Source organism: Pelophylax lessonae, assembly GCF_965119305.1.
Source record: "Pelophylax lessonae genome assembly, chromosome: 1".
In the NCBI taxonomy this organism is placed as follows: Eukaryota; Metazoa; Chordata; class Amphibia; order Anura; family Ranidae; genus Pelophylax; species Pelophylax lessonae.
Window position 1 is genome coordinate 299,913,859 of NC_138768.1, and position 14,792 is coordinate 299,928,650.

The window sequence follows — 14,792 nt, forward strand, 5'->3', positions numbered from 1 at the left end:
GGCCAATTGTCAGCCAGTAACAAAGTAAAAACAAGCGCCTGTTTTTATCACCTCCATGTCCCCAACCGATGAGTGTAAACAAGGCCTTGGGGTTTATTAACATGGGCAGTAAAAACAAGCATTTGAGCCGCTTTTTACCATCCACCTAAACAAAGAGATGCAGTAACTCAGCACTGAAGACGTGTCATGGCTGCGATGCTTTGCTTCACAGCCACTGCAAGAATTACATTAAACAAAGCTATGCTGCAATTGTGTTGAATGCACATGGCTGCAGCACAGTGGATTAAAACAGGCAGCAAGGAGGTGACATATTGCCTCCTGACCGCCTCTCAAACACCCTCTGAAAATTTGTAGTTGATAGTTTTTCAGAGGGGCAACAATAATAACTACATATCTGTAGTTAAAGCCCTTTCAACCGGCCTTCCTCCCCAGAGCCCCCCTAGTTCCCTTTAGTTCTATGCACCCCTCAAAGCCCACCTCACTTTCCCTTCTTCATACCACTGAAAAGTCCTCCTCAGACTTGATATCAGCATTGCAGCAGCATTTTTTTCCCCATTTTTTCCCCACTGACACTGATGCAGCACTATTTTTCCTCTTAGCAACACTGCTGACATGGGAATTTTGCCCCTTCAGTGACACCACATCGCCATTGTGAGCCCCATATTTGTGCATTGGTTTTAAACTCTCCAGTATGCTGCACTGTGCCACATCTATTGGCACTATTTCAGCCCATGCCCCAACATTAAATACGTTTCACTCTGCACATCACTATTAGCCCTGTCCTCTTCTCCACCTGGTGGGCTCAGTTTGACATCTTTTCCCTGGGCACTGGATGACCTTGTCCCGGAACTGCCAGCAATTCTGGCCCCAAAGAATATGCAAACCACATCCAAGTTGCACTATATAATCAAACACTGAAAACCAGATTGCAGCAGTGTGAACCTAACCTAAATGGCTCTCACACAACACCATCCTACAGGCCTGGAGAATGTACTCATGTAAATGTTTATTCAATTAATTATAATTGTTTGTATGAGATGTTTTAGCCCCTGCATGTGTATAGCTGTTGTTATCCACTCCATACATGTAGATAACCAGTTCTTTCGGATCCAAATACTTGTTCAAGATAAACTTCTGCATCATGTGGGAATCAACAGAAACAAGCATATAATGTAAGTTGGTTGTGCACAGTACATGGGCACAGTAATCCGAAGTCGGGTTAGATTTGATCTAAAATTATTTTTTTGCCCAAGAATCTTCTATATGGGTGACGTTTATTGGTATTGCACCAGTAAAAATAATTATCACCGTGGCTGACAACTCTTTGAGTTCCAGGGACAGTCCCACATATTAAAGACTTGCATCTGGAAAGGTCACTGATTCTGAAAATCACTCCCAGAATAAATGCCTCTCTACTGGAAAGTTCAATTTTTAGTACACCGTTGGAGACTTCCATCCCTATAAAGTGCCGTGAGATGATTATTATTAATTTCCTCTTACCTTCTGCTTATTGTCTTCTGGAGATACATGAATTATTAGAAATCCATCACTCATGTCGCTGACAGAAATTTCTGAAATATAGTAAACAAAATAAACCATATACAATTGTAGAGCTGTGTCTCTGTCTAAATTTAGTGTGTGTTGTGGCTGGGCCATAACCAACTTGAGCTGTTTATTATCTTTACTGGGTGCTATAGTTTTCCATAAGCTTGGTGGGTTGACTGTTGAAGGAAATTCCAGGAATCAGTGTGGGAAGCATTAACCACAAGGTCATGAATATTTGACTCAAACCATGATGGTGTTGAGCCAAACCATGATGGTGTTGTTCAGTGTTATGTTTTGGGAAGATGAAAAATGTTTGGAAGCACCTTTCCAGGACTCTTTTTACCCTGTGTCTTCTCATCTGGAGGGGGCCTGTGTAAAGAATTAAGCCAGCCAAAGACAGTTTGAATCTTGGCTGGTTCAGCATGAACCAGCCCCTTACTCGAAACATGTATGGGCAGGCTGAATGTACTCAAGTTGATTGATCGTGTAACTTGGGTACACCCAGCCTGCCAGATTTTACATGCAATCACTGTGTTCTTCCAGCAGGGATGGCTTCCCCCACCGGGAGAACACAATGGCTCCACAGAAGGGATTCCTTCATCAACACTGGATGTGTTGATGGGGAGAATTTAGGTATATCCAATTTCCTGTAACCTGTGGTTGCTGAAAAGAAAATCGCTCTGTCTATGGCCGGCTTTACTGCCTGGGCCTGACCTCAGCATGAGCTATGTGATGAGGGCCTTGGAAAATTAGCTAGAGCTGGCGTCGTTACCTAAATGGAACTGGGCTGAAAAATAATCTTCTTGCTCAAAAGTGTCGCAGAGTAGCTCAGTGGAAGCTGCCGTCTGGACATTGTAAGATTCTTTCCCTAGAAACACTGTAACTGCTCTCAAAGGTTTACAGATTTATCAGTCCGTCCTCTATTTATCAGCATTCATTTTTGGAGGTTACTCCTATAGTACCTACTGCCAATTCAGTATATTTGTCCACCTATTTGTGCTTTTTATGGGTATTCATGTAACTCTAAACCCTCACTCCAGTTATGGTAATGCAATAAAAGGAAAAAGGCCCAAATGACTAGAGACTGATTATTACCAGAGGATTGTCAGAGAGCTGTTGGGTCCAGATACAGGTCAGATAGAAACAGGGCAGGTAGGAGATTCCATTAATTTCCAGTGGATTCCTAGGGAGTCACTGCTACACTATGTTCATTGTTGCAGAATTTTTATTCTCTTTTCCAATTATCCATTTTTTAGTTTTTGACCTTTTTTTATAAAGTATATGTCCAGACAAAACTTTTTTTTCTTGTTTTGGATAGAAGGGGGATGGTTAGAAGACCTGTCAGGTCTTTTCTGCTATCCAGGAATTCTTTAGAAAATGTACCCCAAAAGTAGTTGTAAACCTCAGCCATGGAACATGGACAAAGCATATCCCCTATAGTGTGTACTTGTCTCAAATAAGAGCACTAAATGCAGCATTTCTGTCTGCTGCTTCGTTCCTCTGCTATCATCATAAGTCACTTCTGACAAATTTTCCTGACACCAAGCTCCAGCTGGTTGACAAGCTCAGCTCTGTTCCTGTGTGCTGTGTGAAGGGGGTGTATCCCTTACCTGAAATCAGCTCTCAGAACTCGCCAAACTGAGCTTTGCAGAGCGTAATTTTAGCTTTTTGCCCCCTTTTTTCCAACAGCTCAGACAAGCTGTATAATTTATGAACTTTGAATGGATGTAGAGAGGAGAAGACTGCAGATAAACAGGTACAGCTTATGTAGGAGGTTTTGTTTAATCTCTGTGTATCTCCTGAGGCCAGTCACTTCATTTAGTTTACAACCACTTTAAATGCCTCTCCTGCTGACAGTGTTTAAAAATGTAAGAAATAAAGTGGACTGTCCAGCAATTCAAATTGTTTTTTTTATGGTGGTGGTAGTAGTGGATATATATTCTTTCAATATTGTAGTGCAACATTAAAATACTTGTGCATCTGAGCTCATAAAAAGCAAATGCAAAAAACAAACAGTTCTCAATTCAGTCCTTCATACCTGGGAAACATTGAACACCGCAGTGCAATTAGTGACAAACACCAATCTTACATCCTCATCCTGTGACACAAGTGCATCCACCAATAGGTATAAAACCTGCTCACCTCCTTCTCAGATCTCTAAGTGGGTCGAGATTCGCTCATCACATCACAAATGTAAACCACTTGTCTCCAGTGCCTCCGATCCTCCAATGGCACCAATTAAAAACACTGTCTTCCTCCAGATGTACTCACGCATCAAGCCATTAGGACACCATAAAACGGAAAAGCAGAACCATAGTGCTCTCTGTAAAAAGCTTTTATTTTTTGCCCCAATAGCAAGAAAATACACAAACAGGATAAAAAAACAGCAAGGCTTTCAGATATGACTCGCACGGTCATGGGCTCAGCTCCTTCCCACTAGGAGGATCGAAGGAAGAGGTTTCCTACTGGAGACAAGTGGTTTACATGTCGAATGTCAGAGGAGGAAGATGGAAGATTGGTGTTTCACTAACTGCACTGCGGTGTTCAATATTTCACAGATATAAACGACTGAATTGATAACTTTTTGGTTTTTAAATTGTTTGAGTTTGTTTTTTATGAGCTCAGATGTTCGAGTATTTTTGTAATGTTGCGCTACACAAATTGAGAGAATATAGATTCTTTGGAGGTGTTGTGGAATCACATGTACAGTATTTAGCGAGCAACAATTCACCAATAATATTAAATGAGATTTTTGCAAATTGTTTATTATTTCACTATATTTTGCATTTTTATTTTTTGTATAGTTTGCACTGATTGAATTTGGTTTGTATTTTGGTAGTAGTGGATTGTTGGGGTGGTGGGTGATGCTTTTCTTTATTACAGTAAGAGAATGCCAGCTCCAGTAAGATTTTTTTTTTTTTTTTCTATTTGCAGTTGCAAATTTTCCCTCACTTCCTGTGTGCTGAAAGTGAAACTTCTCAGCAAGACAGTGAGTGGGGATAAAGCTCTCAATTAGAGCCCCGGACATCAGTAAAAACATATTCCTGATCCTGAGTCTATCCAAAACTGGAAAAAAAAAAGGTTTCTGACTCGACATACACTTTTAACAAAGTGTCTGAGGGAAGAAATGTTCTCAATGCTGTGAGCAAAATGCATCCTTTACTCTCTTCATTTTATATTTGCAAAAAAATAACAAAATTACAACATTTTTTGTTACCTATTATGTTTGAGTATTCAACCATCTGCTTGATTTTGATTTGTTCAGTCACATATAGTTTTGTTTGAGTCAATAGGAGCTGTCGAGATCGAGCCTTAAATCCATGTCTATCATACTTGATTGCTGAAATGCCATACTGATCACATGTGGAAAAAATATTGCAAAAATATCACAAACATCATCTGTTTCTGTCTGCACAAAGGATTCAATTCATGTTAAACATTATTCGCCTACTTTACAAACGAAGAATGTTAGATTGCCTGAAGTATGCGGTAGAACACTTGTATTTTCTTTTTATAATAGAAGATAAATTGTTTCAAAAATGCATTATATCACTACCATTTCTTTTTTGATTCCAGTGAATTTTTCACATTAGTTGTGAATCTGTGACCAAAAAAGTTTAATTAATAAGGTGGACAAAAATTCCATAACCCATACTAACCAATAACTGGATAAGCATTAAATGATTGTTATTTGTTAAACTACTTTGCTTCAGTGTCTACGTTTTAACATACAAGTGTAGCTTTGCTTTCCCCTTAGTTATGTTAAATGCACATTTTAAACTCATTGGTCCCATTTTTCATGGGAACAGTTTATACGATACATGCACATATTTGCATTTTGTATAGAAACATAATTGAAAAGAGAAGCCCTGCTGCATAAGTGTTGTACAAGACTCCTTACCTTAACCTTGTCATAGTTCATGTTCATAAGCAGTTTTAGATGGAGATCCTGCTCACCTATAAATCAAATCACAACATAAGATCACATATGATTCAATCAATACAAATCTGGTGTTGCAATAAAACAAAAAAAAAACATTTGAAAAAACAAACTGAAATGTAAAGTTTCTAGCAAACAGTTTGAATTTGCACCTATAAAGCCAAAGAGATAATTAAAAGTGTTAAACAAGCAAACATCAGATTAAGGCCCCTTTCACAAAGGCGGACCGTTCAGATCCGCCTGTCCGTTTTTTTGGCGGATCTGAACAGTCCCCCATGCATCTCTATGGGGCATCGGATGTCAGCGGAGACATGTCCGCTGACACCCGATCCGATCTGATCCGTCAAATCTGGACGGATGGAAGCCCTATTTTCCATCCGTCCAGCGGATGGGATCGGATGGGATCGGATGGGATCTATAGGGCTGTGACAGCTGTGTCTCCGCACAGAGTGCGGAGAACAGCTGTCATCCTTCTGCTCCGCGAGGGATCGGCGGATCGATCCCCCGCTGAGAAAAGCGGAGTCCGTTTGACGGACACAGTGTGTAAAAGGAGCCTAAAGCTGAACTTCAGCTTTACCTTCCATCTTGCACAGCTGTAAAGACTCCTCTTGAGTACTGAAATTGCTTATACTGATTTTACTGCACATTGTGAACTTCTCACAGTGTGTATTAGACACTGCAGCAAATCAGCTAGAGTTCAGGTTATTTCCAGGGTGGAGGACATCAAGCATCTTCTAGCTCTTTCCTCCCCAATCTTACTGTCCTTCGCTTGCCCCTTTCATTAATTGGAGTTCATTTTTTTCAGTCATGTAGGCTCAACATTACATGTGGGTGTTACCTAGGGTAGTCTACATGCAAATACAATATGCGAACTCCCAGTCCTCCAGACTAACATCCACCCATCAAAGCATTTTGATATTTGCATTACTCCTCCCAAGAGCCAGCTCACTGCTTGCATCAAGGTCTTATACCACACTCACTTATCCGGGTCTCTTCAAAGGGTTGGCTGACACTTTGCTGATAGCCCTCTTTTTTCCCCCGAAAGAGGTCACTGGCTAGAAGTTTCTGCTGCATCTTTATGTACAGAAAAAAATTATAAATCAGTACAAATACTACTAAAATCCAATTGTTTCAAGTTCTGTAAATAAATATACTAACACAAATAATGTACCTGCTCAATTTTCTTTGGAGCAATTGACCTGCAGTACTTTCTCACCAAATTTCTCATGCACATCTTATAAAGCTTTTCTGAAACCTGAAAGAGAGAATGAGGGCCATTTATCAACTTCTGTCTCACAGTCAGGCAATGATAAAATAAAGCAGTGAAATAGATTCAAGAAAGACTTTAGACAGAAATATGATAATTAAACAGCTACATTCTTAAATTCCTCCCACAGCTGCTCTAAAGTTAGCACTGTTACAAAATAAAATTTGCCCCCAACTACTTCTTAATCGTGCAGGTTTTTATTAGTAAAAATCTGTCAGATCCATTGGTAAATCTGTTGTGAACCTGTGCAAATCTGTTACAGTTCGCCGCCTAGGATTGCAGGTGAAGAGGTAACAAATACATATAAAAAAACGTTGCATGCACTGTGCTAACTAGTAGGCAGCCTGATTTGCATGTACAACCAATTTTCTTGATAAATATCCCTTAGTGTGTGTTGTTTCTTTTTTGAAAATGTTAAGAAAATTTAAAAATGGCAGCTGCTACCACAAGACATAAAAGAAACTTAAAAGTTCCACAATGAATCTTGCTCATCCTAATATCAAAATGCTAATCAAATCTTCCTGAAGACCCAGACCTCAATACACACTAGCATTCAGCATAGCATTTACTTCACTTTGCACTATCCTCTAATAAAACATATGAAGCTTTCAGTGTGTCTTTACATTGATTCTTCATTCTGTCTCTAATGCCCCCCAACCTTTCTTCCAAAGCAGATCCTCTCACCCAACTAAGCAGTTATGCTTCAGAAAAAACTTCAATATTTTTTGAAGATACTAATCAATTTATTATGATCAAACACCAACTATACCTTTTCCATAGCTGATGGGGGTGTCAGCCAGCTTTTGTCCATGACATTTTTGGGCACATGGTCCCGAAGTCTGCAGAGGTAGCTGTAATACATTAGGCGGAGGAATTTTCTATTCTCATCACTGGGAGACTGATTTCGTTTGATAAATCCACCAATAAACCTGAATATGAAATAAAACATGGGGCATCTTTTTAACAAGCAGCAACAACAAGGTTTTTTGATAGTTAAGCATTAGGCAATAATATGGCAACAGTCTATGCTGCACAAATTGTCAACACACAATATCTTTTTTATTCTGTAAATCGTAATATTAGGTATGAAGAATGTGTGACATTATATGATGATTCTCAACTACTTAAACAACTTGTAAGGGAGTGTGATAAAATTAAAATATATAAGGTGCAGCGCTAAATAGTCTCTCCAAAAAAGCCTCATCAGAAGAGGAAAAAACTCCTTGGATCATGCATAGAGGGAGCCACCGCCAACACTTTTCTTAACACATAGCATAGACCCCCATTACAAAGGTCTATGTAGACAGATCAACAGATGAGTCGTATGGTGATTCATTTAGTGACAGCGGTGTCCAATCCCAATAGCCTCCAGTATATGTCTCTCTTCAGTATCTCAGGCAGGTAACATCATGTGGCGATAAATGGGGAATTCCTCATAGCGTATTACATCAAATTCACTTTATCAAATAAAATGTAGGCACTTACAATCAAGTAGAGTGCGGACAGCATCCGACTCTCAGCGTTGTGTAATGTTTTCAAACCATCAAAATGCCCACGGTGTCCCGGATTGCAAGCTCCTCCCTTCGCATTTCGTCATCGGTTGACGTCATCAGGAGGCATGGCCAATGACGCTACTCGGCAAATTTATATACTGGCAGTCATTACGGGCAAGTAGATCTTCCAGTTGCATTCCAGCACCCGGAAGGGAACAGCAATTGGATACAAGTTCTAATTAGAACTATACACTTCATAAATTATAAGTTACTCAACCCAGAAAGGTTAAACTCTAGAAAATAAATCAAATAACCATCAATCCTATTTGGAGAGGTATTATAATAAGAACCCATTATAATAATGCAGACCGAGAACCAGGGCCATCTTATGGTCAGAGCATAAAATTACATACAGTACAGTTACAACATATATAAAAATATCACACCGCTCATAAAAAATAAATAATTAAAAACATCAAAAAATATTATTATTCAGAAGGGTGTTAACGTAGGCATGATTACATATCTCAAGCATTATTGATGAAGGCATTACCATCCCATTCTATATTCATGCCGAATGGGCTGTATGTTTTGGCTTTATATATCCAGCTAGTTTCTAGTCTGGACACTCCCCTGGAAGCATTACTACCCCTCCAATTGCCAGAGGATTTATCTATCCCCGAAAAGACAGTACCAGCTGGGTTTCTTGCATGACATAGATCATAGTGCCTAGCAGGGCCGCTGATAGGGCAGTTCAACCAGCCCTGTTGTACCGGGCCCGGGCTCTATCAGTCAAGCAGGGGGGCCCGGGCAGCTTTACAGTTGTTTCTGCTTAAATAAATAAAAAGGTTTTTCTAAACCATACCTTCTTCAACTTGTTTGTTTGTTTGTTGAGGGTAATTTCCTGGGCCCCCTCGGGTTAACATTAGGGGCCCAGCAGGAGATGTCAGCACTGAGCAGAGGAGGGACTTTTTTTCCTTTTTCGGGGCACAGGCAGACAAGCTTATGTGCTGACATATAGTTCCGGTCACGGCCATCCACTGCCTATGTTTTCACTGGCGGAGTGATATTTTTCTACACTGCTCCCTCAGTAAGTTCCACAGACAGAGGAAGAGACTGATGTGAGGTGGGATGGAGGCTGAGAGGGCACTACAGGCTTAATCCGATGGCTGGGGGAGGTGCACAGCTTCACACACTGTGACTACTAAGGAAGGACGGTACACTCCCCGACTCCCCACTGTGTGCCTACCATCATTATGACGATCAGATCACAGCAGCTGCTCTGTCAGTGTCACATTGCTGTTATGGTGCTGATTTTGTTAACTTTATGGCTGTACTGTGATACAGATTGTAAGACAGTACAGCCATAACAGAATCAGCAACCAACAGTGACACTGTGACAGAGGAACAGAGCAGCTGCTGTGATCTGATCATTATAATGATGGTAATCATAAGCATGAGATGCTTGGTTACATTTCTGTTTGGAGGGCAGTAAATGGCTGAGCTGTGTTTTTAAGACCCCCAACAACTCCCCATAAGAAATATTTGCCCAAGCATTCCACTTAGATCCACCAGTCAATTTTTTGTGCAGACCTCTATGTAGGTCTACAGAAATCCACATACACCACACAGTGGATAGGGGTGGACTGGTGATGGCTCTATGGATGGACAGATGTAAATGGAAATGTGTCCATTTACATCAGGCTATGTTTGATCTGTCAGACAAGGACTGCTGTCTGTTTACATCCACCTACCTCTGGATATGTCCAGTTCCCCAAAAAAAAAAAAAAATGGAAAAGGACTGCATCCTTGTCTATTTTCCCAGACCTAAGCATGACAGATTAAAGATAGCCTGATGTAAATGGACACATTTCCATTTACATCTGTCCATCCATAGAGCCATCACCAGTCCACCCCTATCCACTGTGTGGTATACGCGGGCATAGACTGAACTGGCACAGATGTTTTAACACTGACATCTATGCCGAGAAGCTCCAGTTCAGCAGGGAATCCACTCACGGATCCCTTGCTAAGCAGATGTTTCAAAGAGCCCTTATGCTGGAAAGGTAGCGGGATGGAAAGTACATATGTCACAACTGCAAAGCTTTTTGCACAGCAAAAATTGTCCCCACTGGACCACCCACCATGTTGCCTACTGGTCACTATCCTATTCAACTGTTATCAGGATTTTGAAAACAGGTGCTGAAGAGGTGATACAATGCCTCCTCCCACCAGCCAAATGCTCTCTGAAGAGAGATCTGAATGCAGTTCACTCTTCAAAGAGCAATGCTAGTGTGAAATAGCTCATAAAGATTTTAAATAATTACAATTGCAAGCTTCAGCTGATTTAAAGGCATCATAGATGTACCTTAAGGCTTCAAGGATAAGTTCACTTTTTAAAAAAAATAAGAAATGCACATTTTTTTGCAGTTAAAAAAATGTGCATTTATTTTTTTTTCTTTTGGAGCCTGTAAAGCATTGCACCAGCAATCAGCAGATCCCTGGTGCCATGTAGGTCTTCTTCAGATCGTCAGTATATCTGTGTACCTGTACATCCCGTATGGGCTTGCAGATACACTGACAGGAAAAAATCAAAGAACTACCATGGTGCTCCACAGCACCATTGTAGTTCTTTGAGAACTACAATGGTGGGGGGAGAGGTGGTTGCAGGATTTGGAACATGTTACATGTTCCACCCAAAATCGGGTGGTCAGGGTCAACCTATGCTTTAAAGAAAATCTACAGTATGCCTTAAAGTCAGCCGCAGCATTCTCATTAAAAAGGGATGATCTCAGGTGTCTTTGAACACTAGTCTAATCAAATTTATAACAGGCAGGAGAAAAATAAATATCACTTGAGGACCAAGGCTGCATTTTGTTGAGGTGGGTGGGTGGGGTCGGGGTGGGGCCTGCTGAGGTGGGTGGGGTCGGGGTGGGGCCCGCTGAGGTGGGCGGGGTCGGGGGGCCCACTTAGGTAGGCTGTACAGGGCCCCGTGATTTCTAACAGCGGCCCTGGTGCCTAGAGACACTAGGCTTGGGATAGCCTTTAAGGATATTCGCTACATGCTCATTAAGTCTAACTTGTAACATTCGTATAGTACAACCTATGTATTCCCGTCCACATGGACACCTAATTAGGTATACCACATGCCTGGTCAGACATGTAATATACGGTTTGATTCTAAATTCTGAATCTCCATCCCACAGGAGGAGGATGTCGTCAATAAACCTCCTCCACAATATCAGTTCTGGTCTAGGACTCACAGTAACGACATCCTCCCATCCAACCTTTTCATGGCCAAATGGGAGGAAGATGTAATTGCTGAGAGTCCTAGACTAGAACTGATATTGTGGAGGAGGTATATCGACAACATCCTCCTCCTGTGGGATGGAGACTCCGATTCCTTGGCAGAATTTATGTCCACCCTCAATATGAACGATAAAGGTATTCAATTACAGTATGTATTCAGTAATACGGAGATACACTTTTTGGATCTGCATATTAGGGTGATTGATGGGGATATTGTCACCACCACCTATTTCAAAGAGACTGACAGGAACGGATTTATTAATACCAATGGTTGTCACCATTCAGCTTGGTTGCAATCCGTTTCTGGAAATACACAAGTCACCTTTGATGTGAAGTTGCATCGATTTAAAACCTGCACTGGAGCACTTTATTGTTTCATTGGGACTATTATATTATTAATTTTCTGGAAAGTCATACTTCACTCTATATAAGTAATAGACACCTTATTGTATATACCTCTCTGCATTTTTTCACTTCTTTTGTTACGTATGCGATTTGGAATCGCATCACATTGCAGCATTAATTACCTACCTATTAAACACTTTTTTACTAGTTTGGATACCAAGTAGTATTCACTTGCACTCGCACCTTTCCTTTTGGGGTTTGCTCTGTACAGATTATATGCACATTTAACACTTTATATTTGCACCTTGATTGTTATTTGCACAATTTTGTTGGTTTACCAAAGATATCTCTTATATTGAATAATTTATACCACTGAGACACTTAGTCACTTTATTTATAAGCACCTTATTTCCTGAAAAAGGATCACTTCCCTTCTATGACTACCCGTCACTTATTTGTGTATAAATTCAGCATATTATTTATTTAATGTCCAATTTTTGTGTGTATTAACCAGCACATTACGTATAAGTATTCATTTGTTGTTTATTTTCATGTACTTAAGTATTATTTGAACACACATCTAGCAACAAGTTCTTATAGTGTGGACACACATATATATATATTTTCTTTTGTATCCCTTTACCTATATTTGGCAGTGCCACTTACCTCCTTACCACCCTTTCATTTTCACTGCACACTCCTTGTGAACAGTTAAGAGGCAGGCTGCAGCCAATTTCCCACATTTTGATTGCGACCTTTATCCTAAGCACGGATTTTTCCCTCCTTAACTATGATCTATGTCATGCAAGAAACCCAGCTGGGACTGTCTTTTTGGGATAGATAAATTCCCTGGAAATTGGAGGGGTAGTAATGCTACCAGGGGAGTGTCCAGACTAGAAGATATATGGATATATAAAGCCAAAACATACAGCCCATTCGGCATGAATATAGAATGGGATGTTAATGCCTTCATCAATAATGTCTGAGATGTGTAATCATACCTACGTTAACACCCTTCTGACTATACTCCTTGTTGTCCCTTTTTGTCCCTTTTTAATGTATTTATCTATTTTTGATGCATCAATTGTTTTGATGTTTTTAATTATTTATTTTTTTAGAGGAGTGATGTTTTGATATATGTTGTAACAGTATGTCATTTTATGGTCTGACCACAAGATAGCACTGTTTCTTGGTCTGCATTATTATAATGGGTTCTTATTATAATACCTCTCCGAATAGGATTGATAGTTAATTGATTTATTTTCTAGAGTTTAACCTTTCTGGGTTGAGTAACTTAGAATTTATGGAGTGTAGGAGTGTATAGTTCTAATTAGAACTTGTATCCAATTGCTGTTCCCTTCCGGCTGCTGGAACGCAACCGGAAGATCTGCTTGCCCGTAATGACTGCCAGTATACACATTTTCTGAGTAGCTTCATCGGCCACGCCCCCTGACATCAACCGATAACGAAATGCGTAGGGAGGAGCTATTGACGCATGGCGCCCTTGCAGTCCGGGACACCGCGGCCAATTTGATGGTTTGACAACATTACACCACGCTGAGAGTCGGACGCTGTCTGCTCTCTACTTGATTGTAAGGGCCTAAGTTTTATTTAATAAAGTGAATTTGATGTTATACGCTATGAGGAATTCCCCATTTATCTTCACATAATGTTACATGCCTGAGATACTGAAGAGAGACATATACTGGAGGCTATTGGGATTGGACACCGCTGTCACTAAATGAATCACCATATGAATCATCTGTTGATCTGCCTACATAGATCTTTGTAATAGGGGTCTATGCTATGTGGTAAGAGGCTGCAAACTCGGGTATTGGTGGTGGCTCCCTCTATGCATGATCCAAGGAATTTTTTCCTCTTCTGATGAGGCTTTTTTGGAGAGACTATTTAGCGCTGCACCTTATATAGTTTAATTACTTTTTATTTCTTGTTTACATTCAAAGATTTTCGTGTCAGCTTCATTTTTCTACAATCAACTATTCCAGCGCAGTTTATTTATATTATTGTTTCTAAGGGTGTGTGATACCCTTTTTTTTTACTTTGGCCACTAGGTGATGGCTTCCCCATAGATAAATCTTGGGTTACCATAGAGTGTAGGAAGAGCTCAGGCAGAGAATCTGAGAGAACAGGAGTGGGACTACAGGGCTAGTCCTCATGGGACTCAGTGAGGCCTATTCTACAGAGAAGTAGTGCTTCCAGCAGTTGGTATTTCCTGGCTGGGAGTTGTCTAGAGAGGTCCTGGTGCCCTGAATAGGAGGGAGATGGGGATAGGACATAGATGGCGAAACCTGGGAAAGTGCCTACAACCACTACCAAAATTGGTGAGAAGCTGTATGTCCTGAATTTGTCTACCTTGGCGTTGTAAACATAAAGCGTTAAAATTCTATTGGATTTGCCTCTTCTGTCTACCACTGGCCTATCTTTGGCATTAGAACCTGCCTCCGCCAGGAATGTTGTGGGGTGATGTGTTGAGCATGGTAATGTACAGGTACTGGTGCATGTACAATGCACGCTATTTGGCTTTTTCTAGGAGTGGCTACACTACTGTTGAATAGGGAAAGAGGCCTGTTAGGGTTACCTTGAAATGAAACACTATAGCCATATTCTAATGGCCCAGCCTACAAAATGTTTGTACATGTTAACGTGTTCTAACACTAAGGTTGGACATAGATCAAATTGTTAAAAATCTTCCTGAAGGCATGCCCAATTGATTCCAAAGATCAAAGTACCCACTGCAAGCATCTTGAGTAGGATTCCCAGAAGATACTAGTGCTTATGGGTCCCAAGAACAGGCACTTTCCCTATCCATTTTTCTCAAGCAGACATCTGCCAGTCTATGGCTACCCTAACTAATCAACATTAGATTCTTAAA

General features: G+C 40.5%; 1 protein-coding gene across 1 annotated transcript in view; it reads right to left on the reverse strand.

The window, feature by feature from the left end:
- MYO1H (myosin IH) overlaps positions 1-14,792 on the reverse strand; it is a gene marked incomplete at its 5' end in the record, with an annotated part of 168,547 nt that overhangs the window by 12,611 nt on the left and 141,144 nt on the right. Inside the window, 6 exons of the mRNA XM_082244127.1 lie at positions 1,501-1,571; positions 4,763-4,898; positions 5,447-5,502; positions 6,466-6,559; positions 6,657-6,740; positions 7,522-7,681. Of these exons, the coding sequence (XP_082100253.1) occupies positions 1,501-1,571; positions 4,763-4,898; positions 5,447-5,502; positions 6,466-6,559; positions 6,657-6,740; positions 7,522-7,681 (601 nt within the window). The remainder of the gene's footprint in view (positions 1-1,500; positions 1,572-4,762; positions 4,899-5,446; positions 5,503-6,465; positions 6,560-6,656; positions 6,741-7,521; positions 7,682-14,792) is intronic.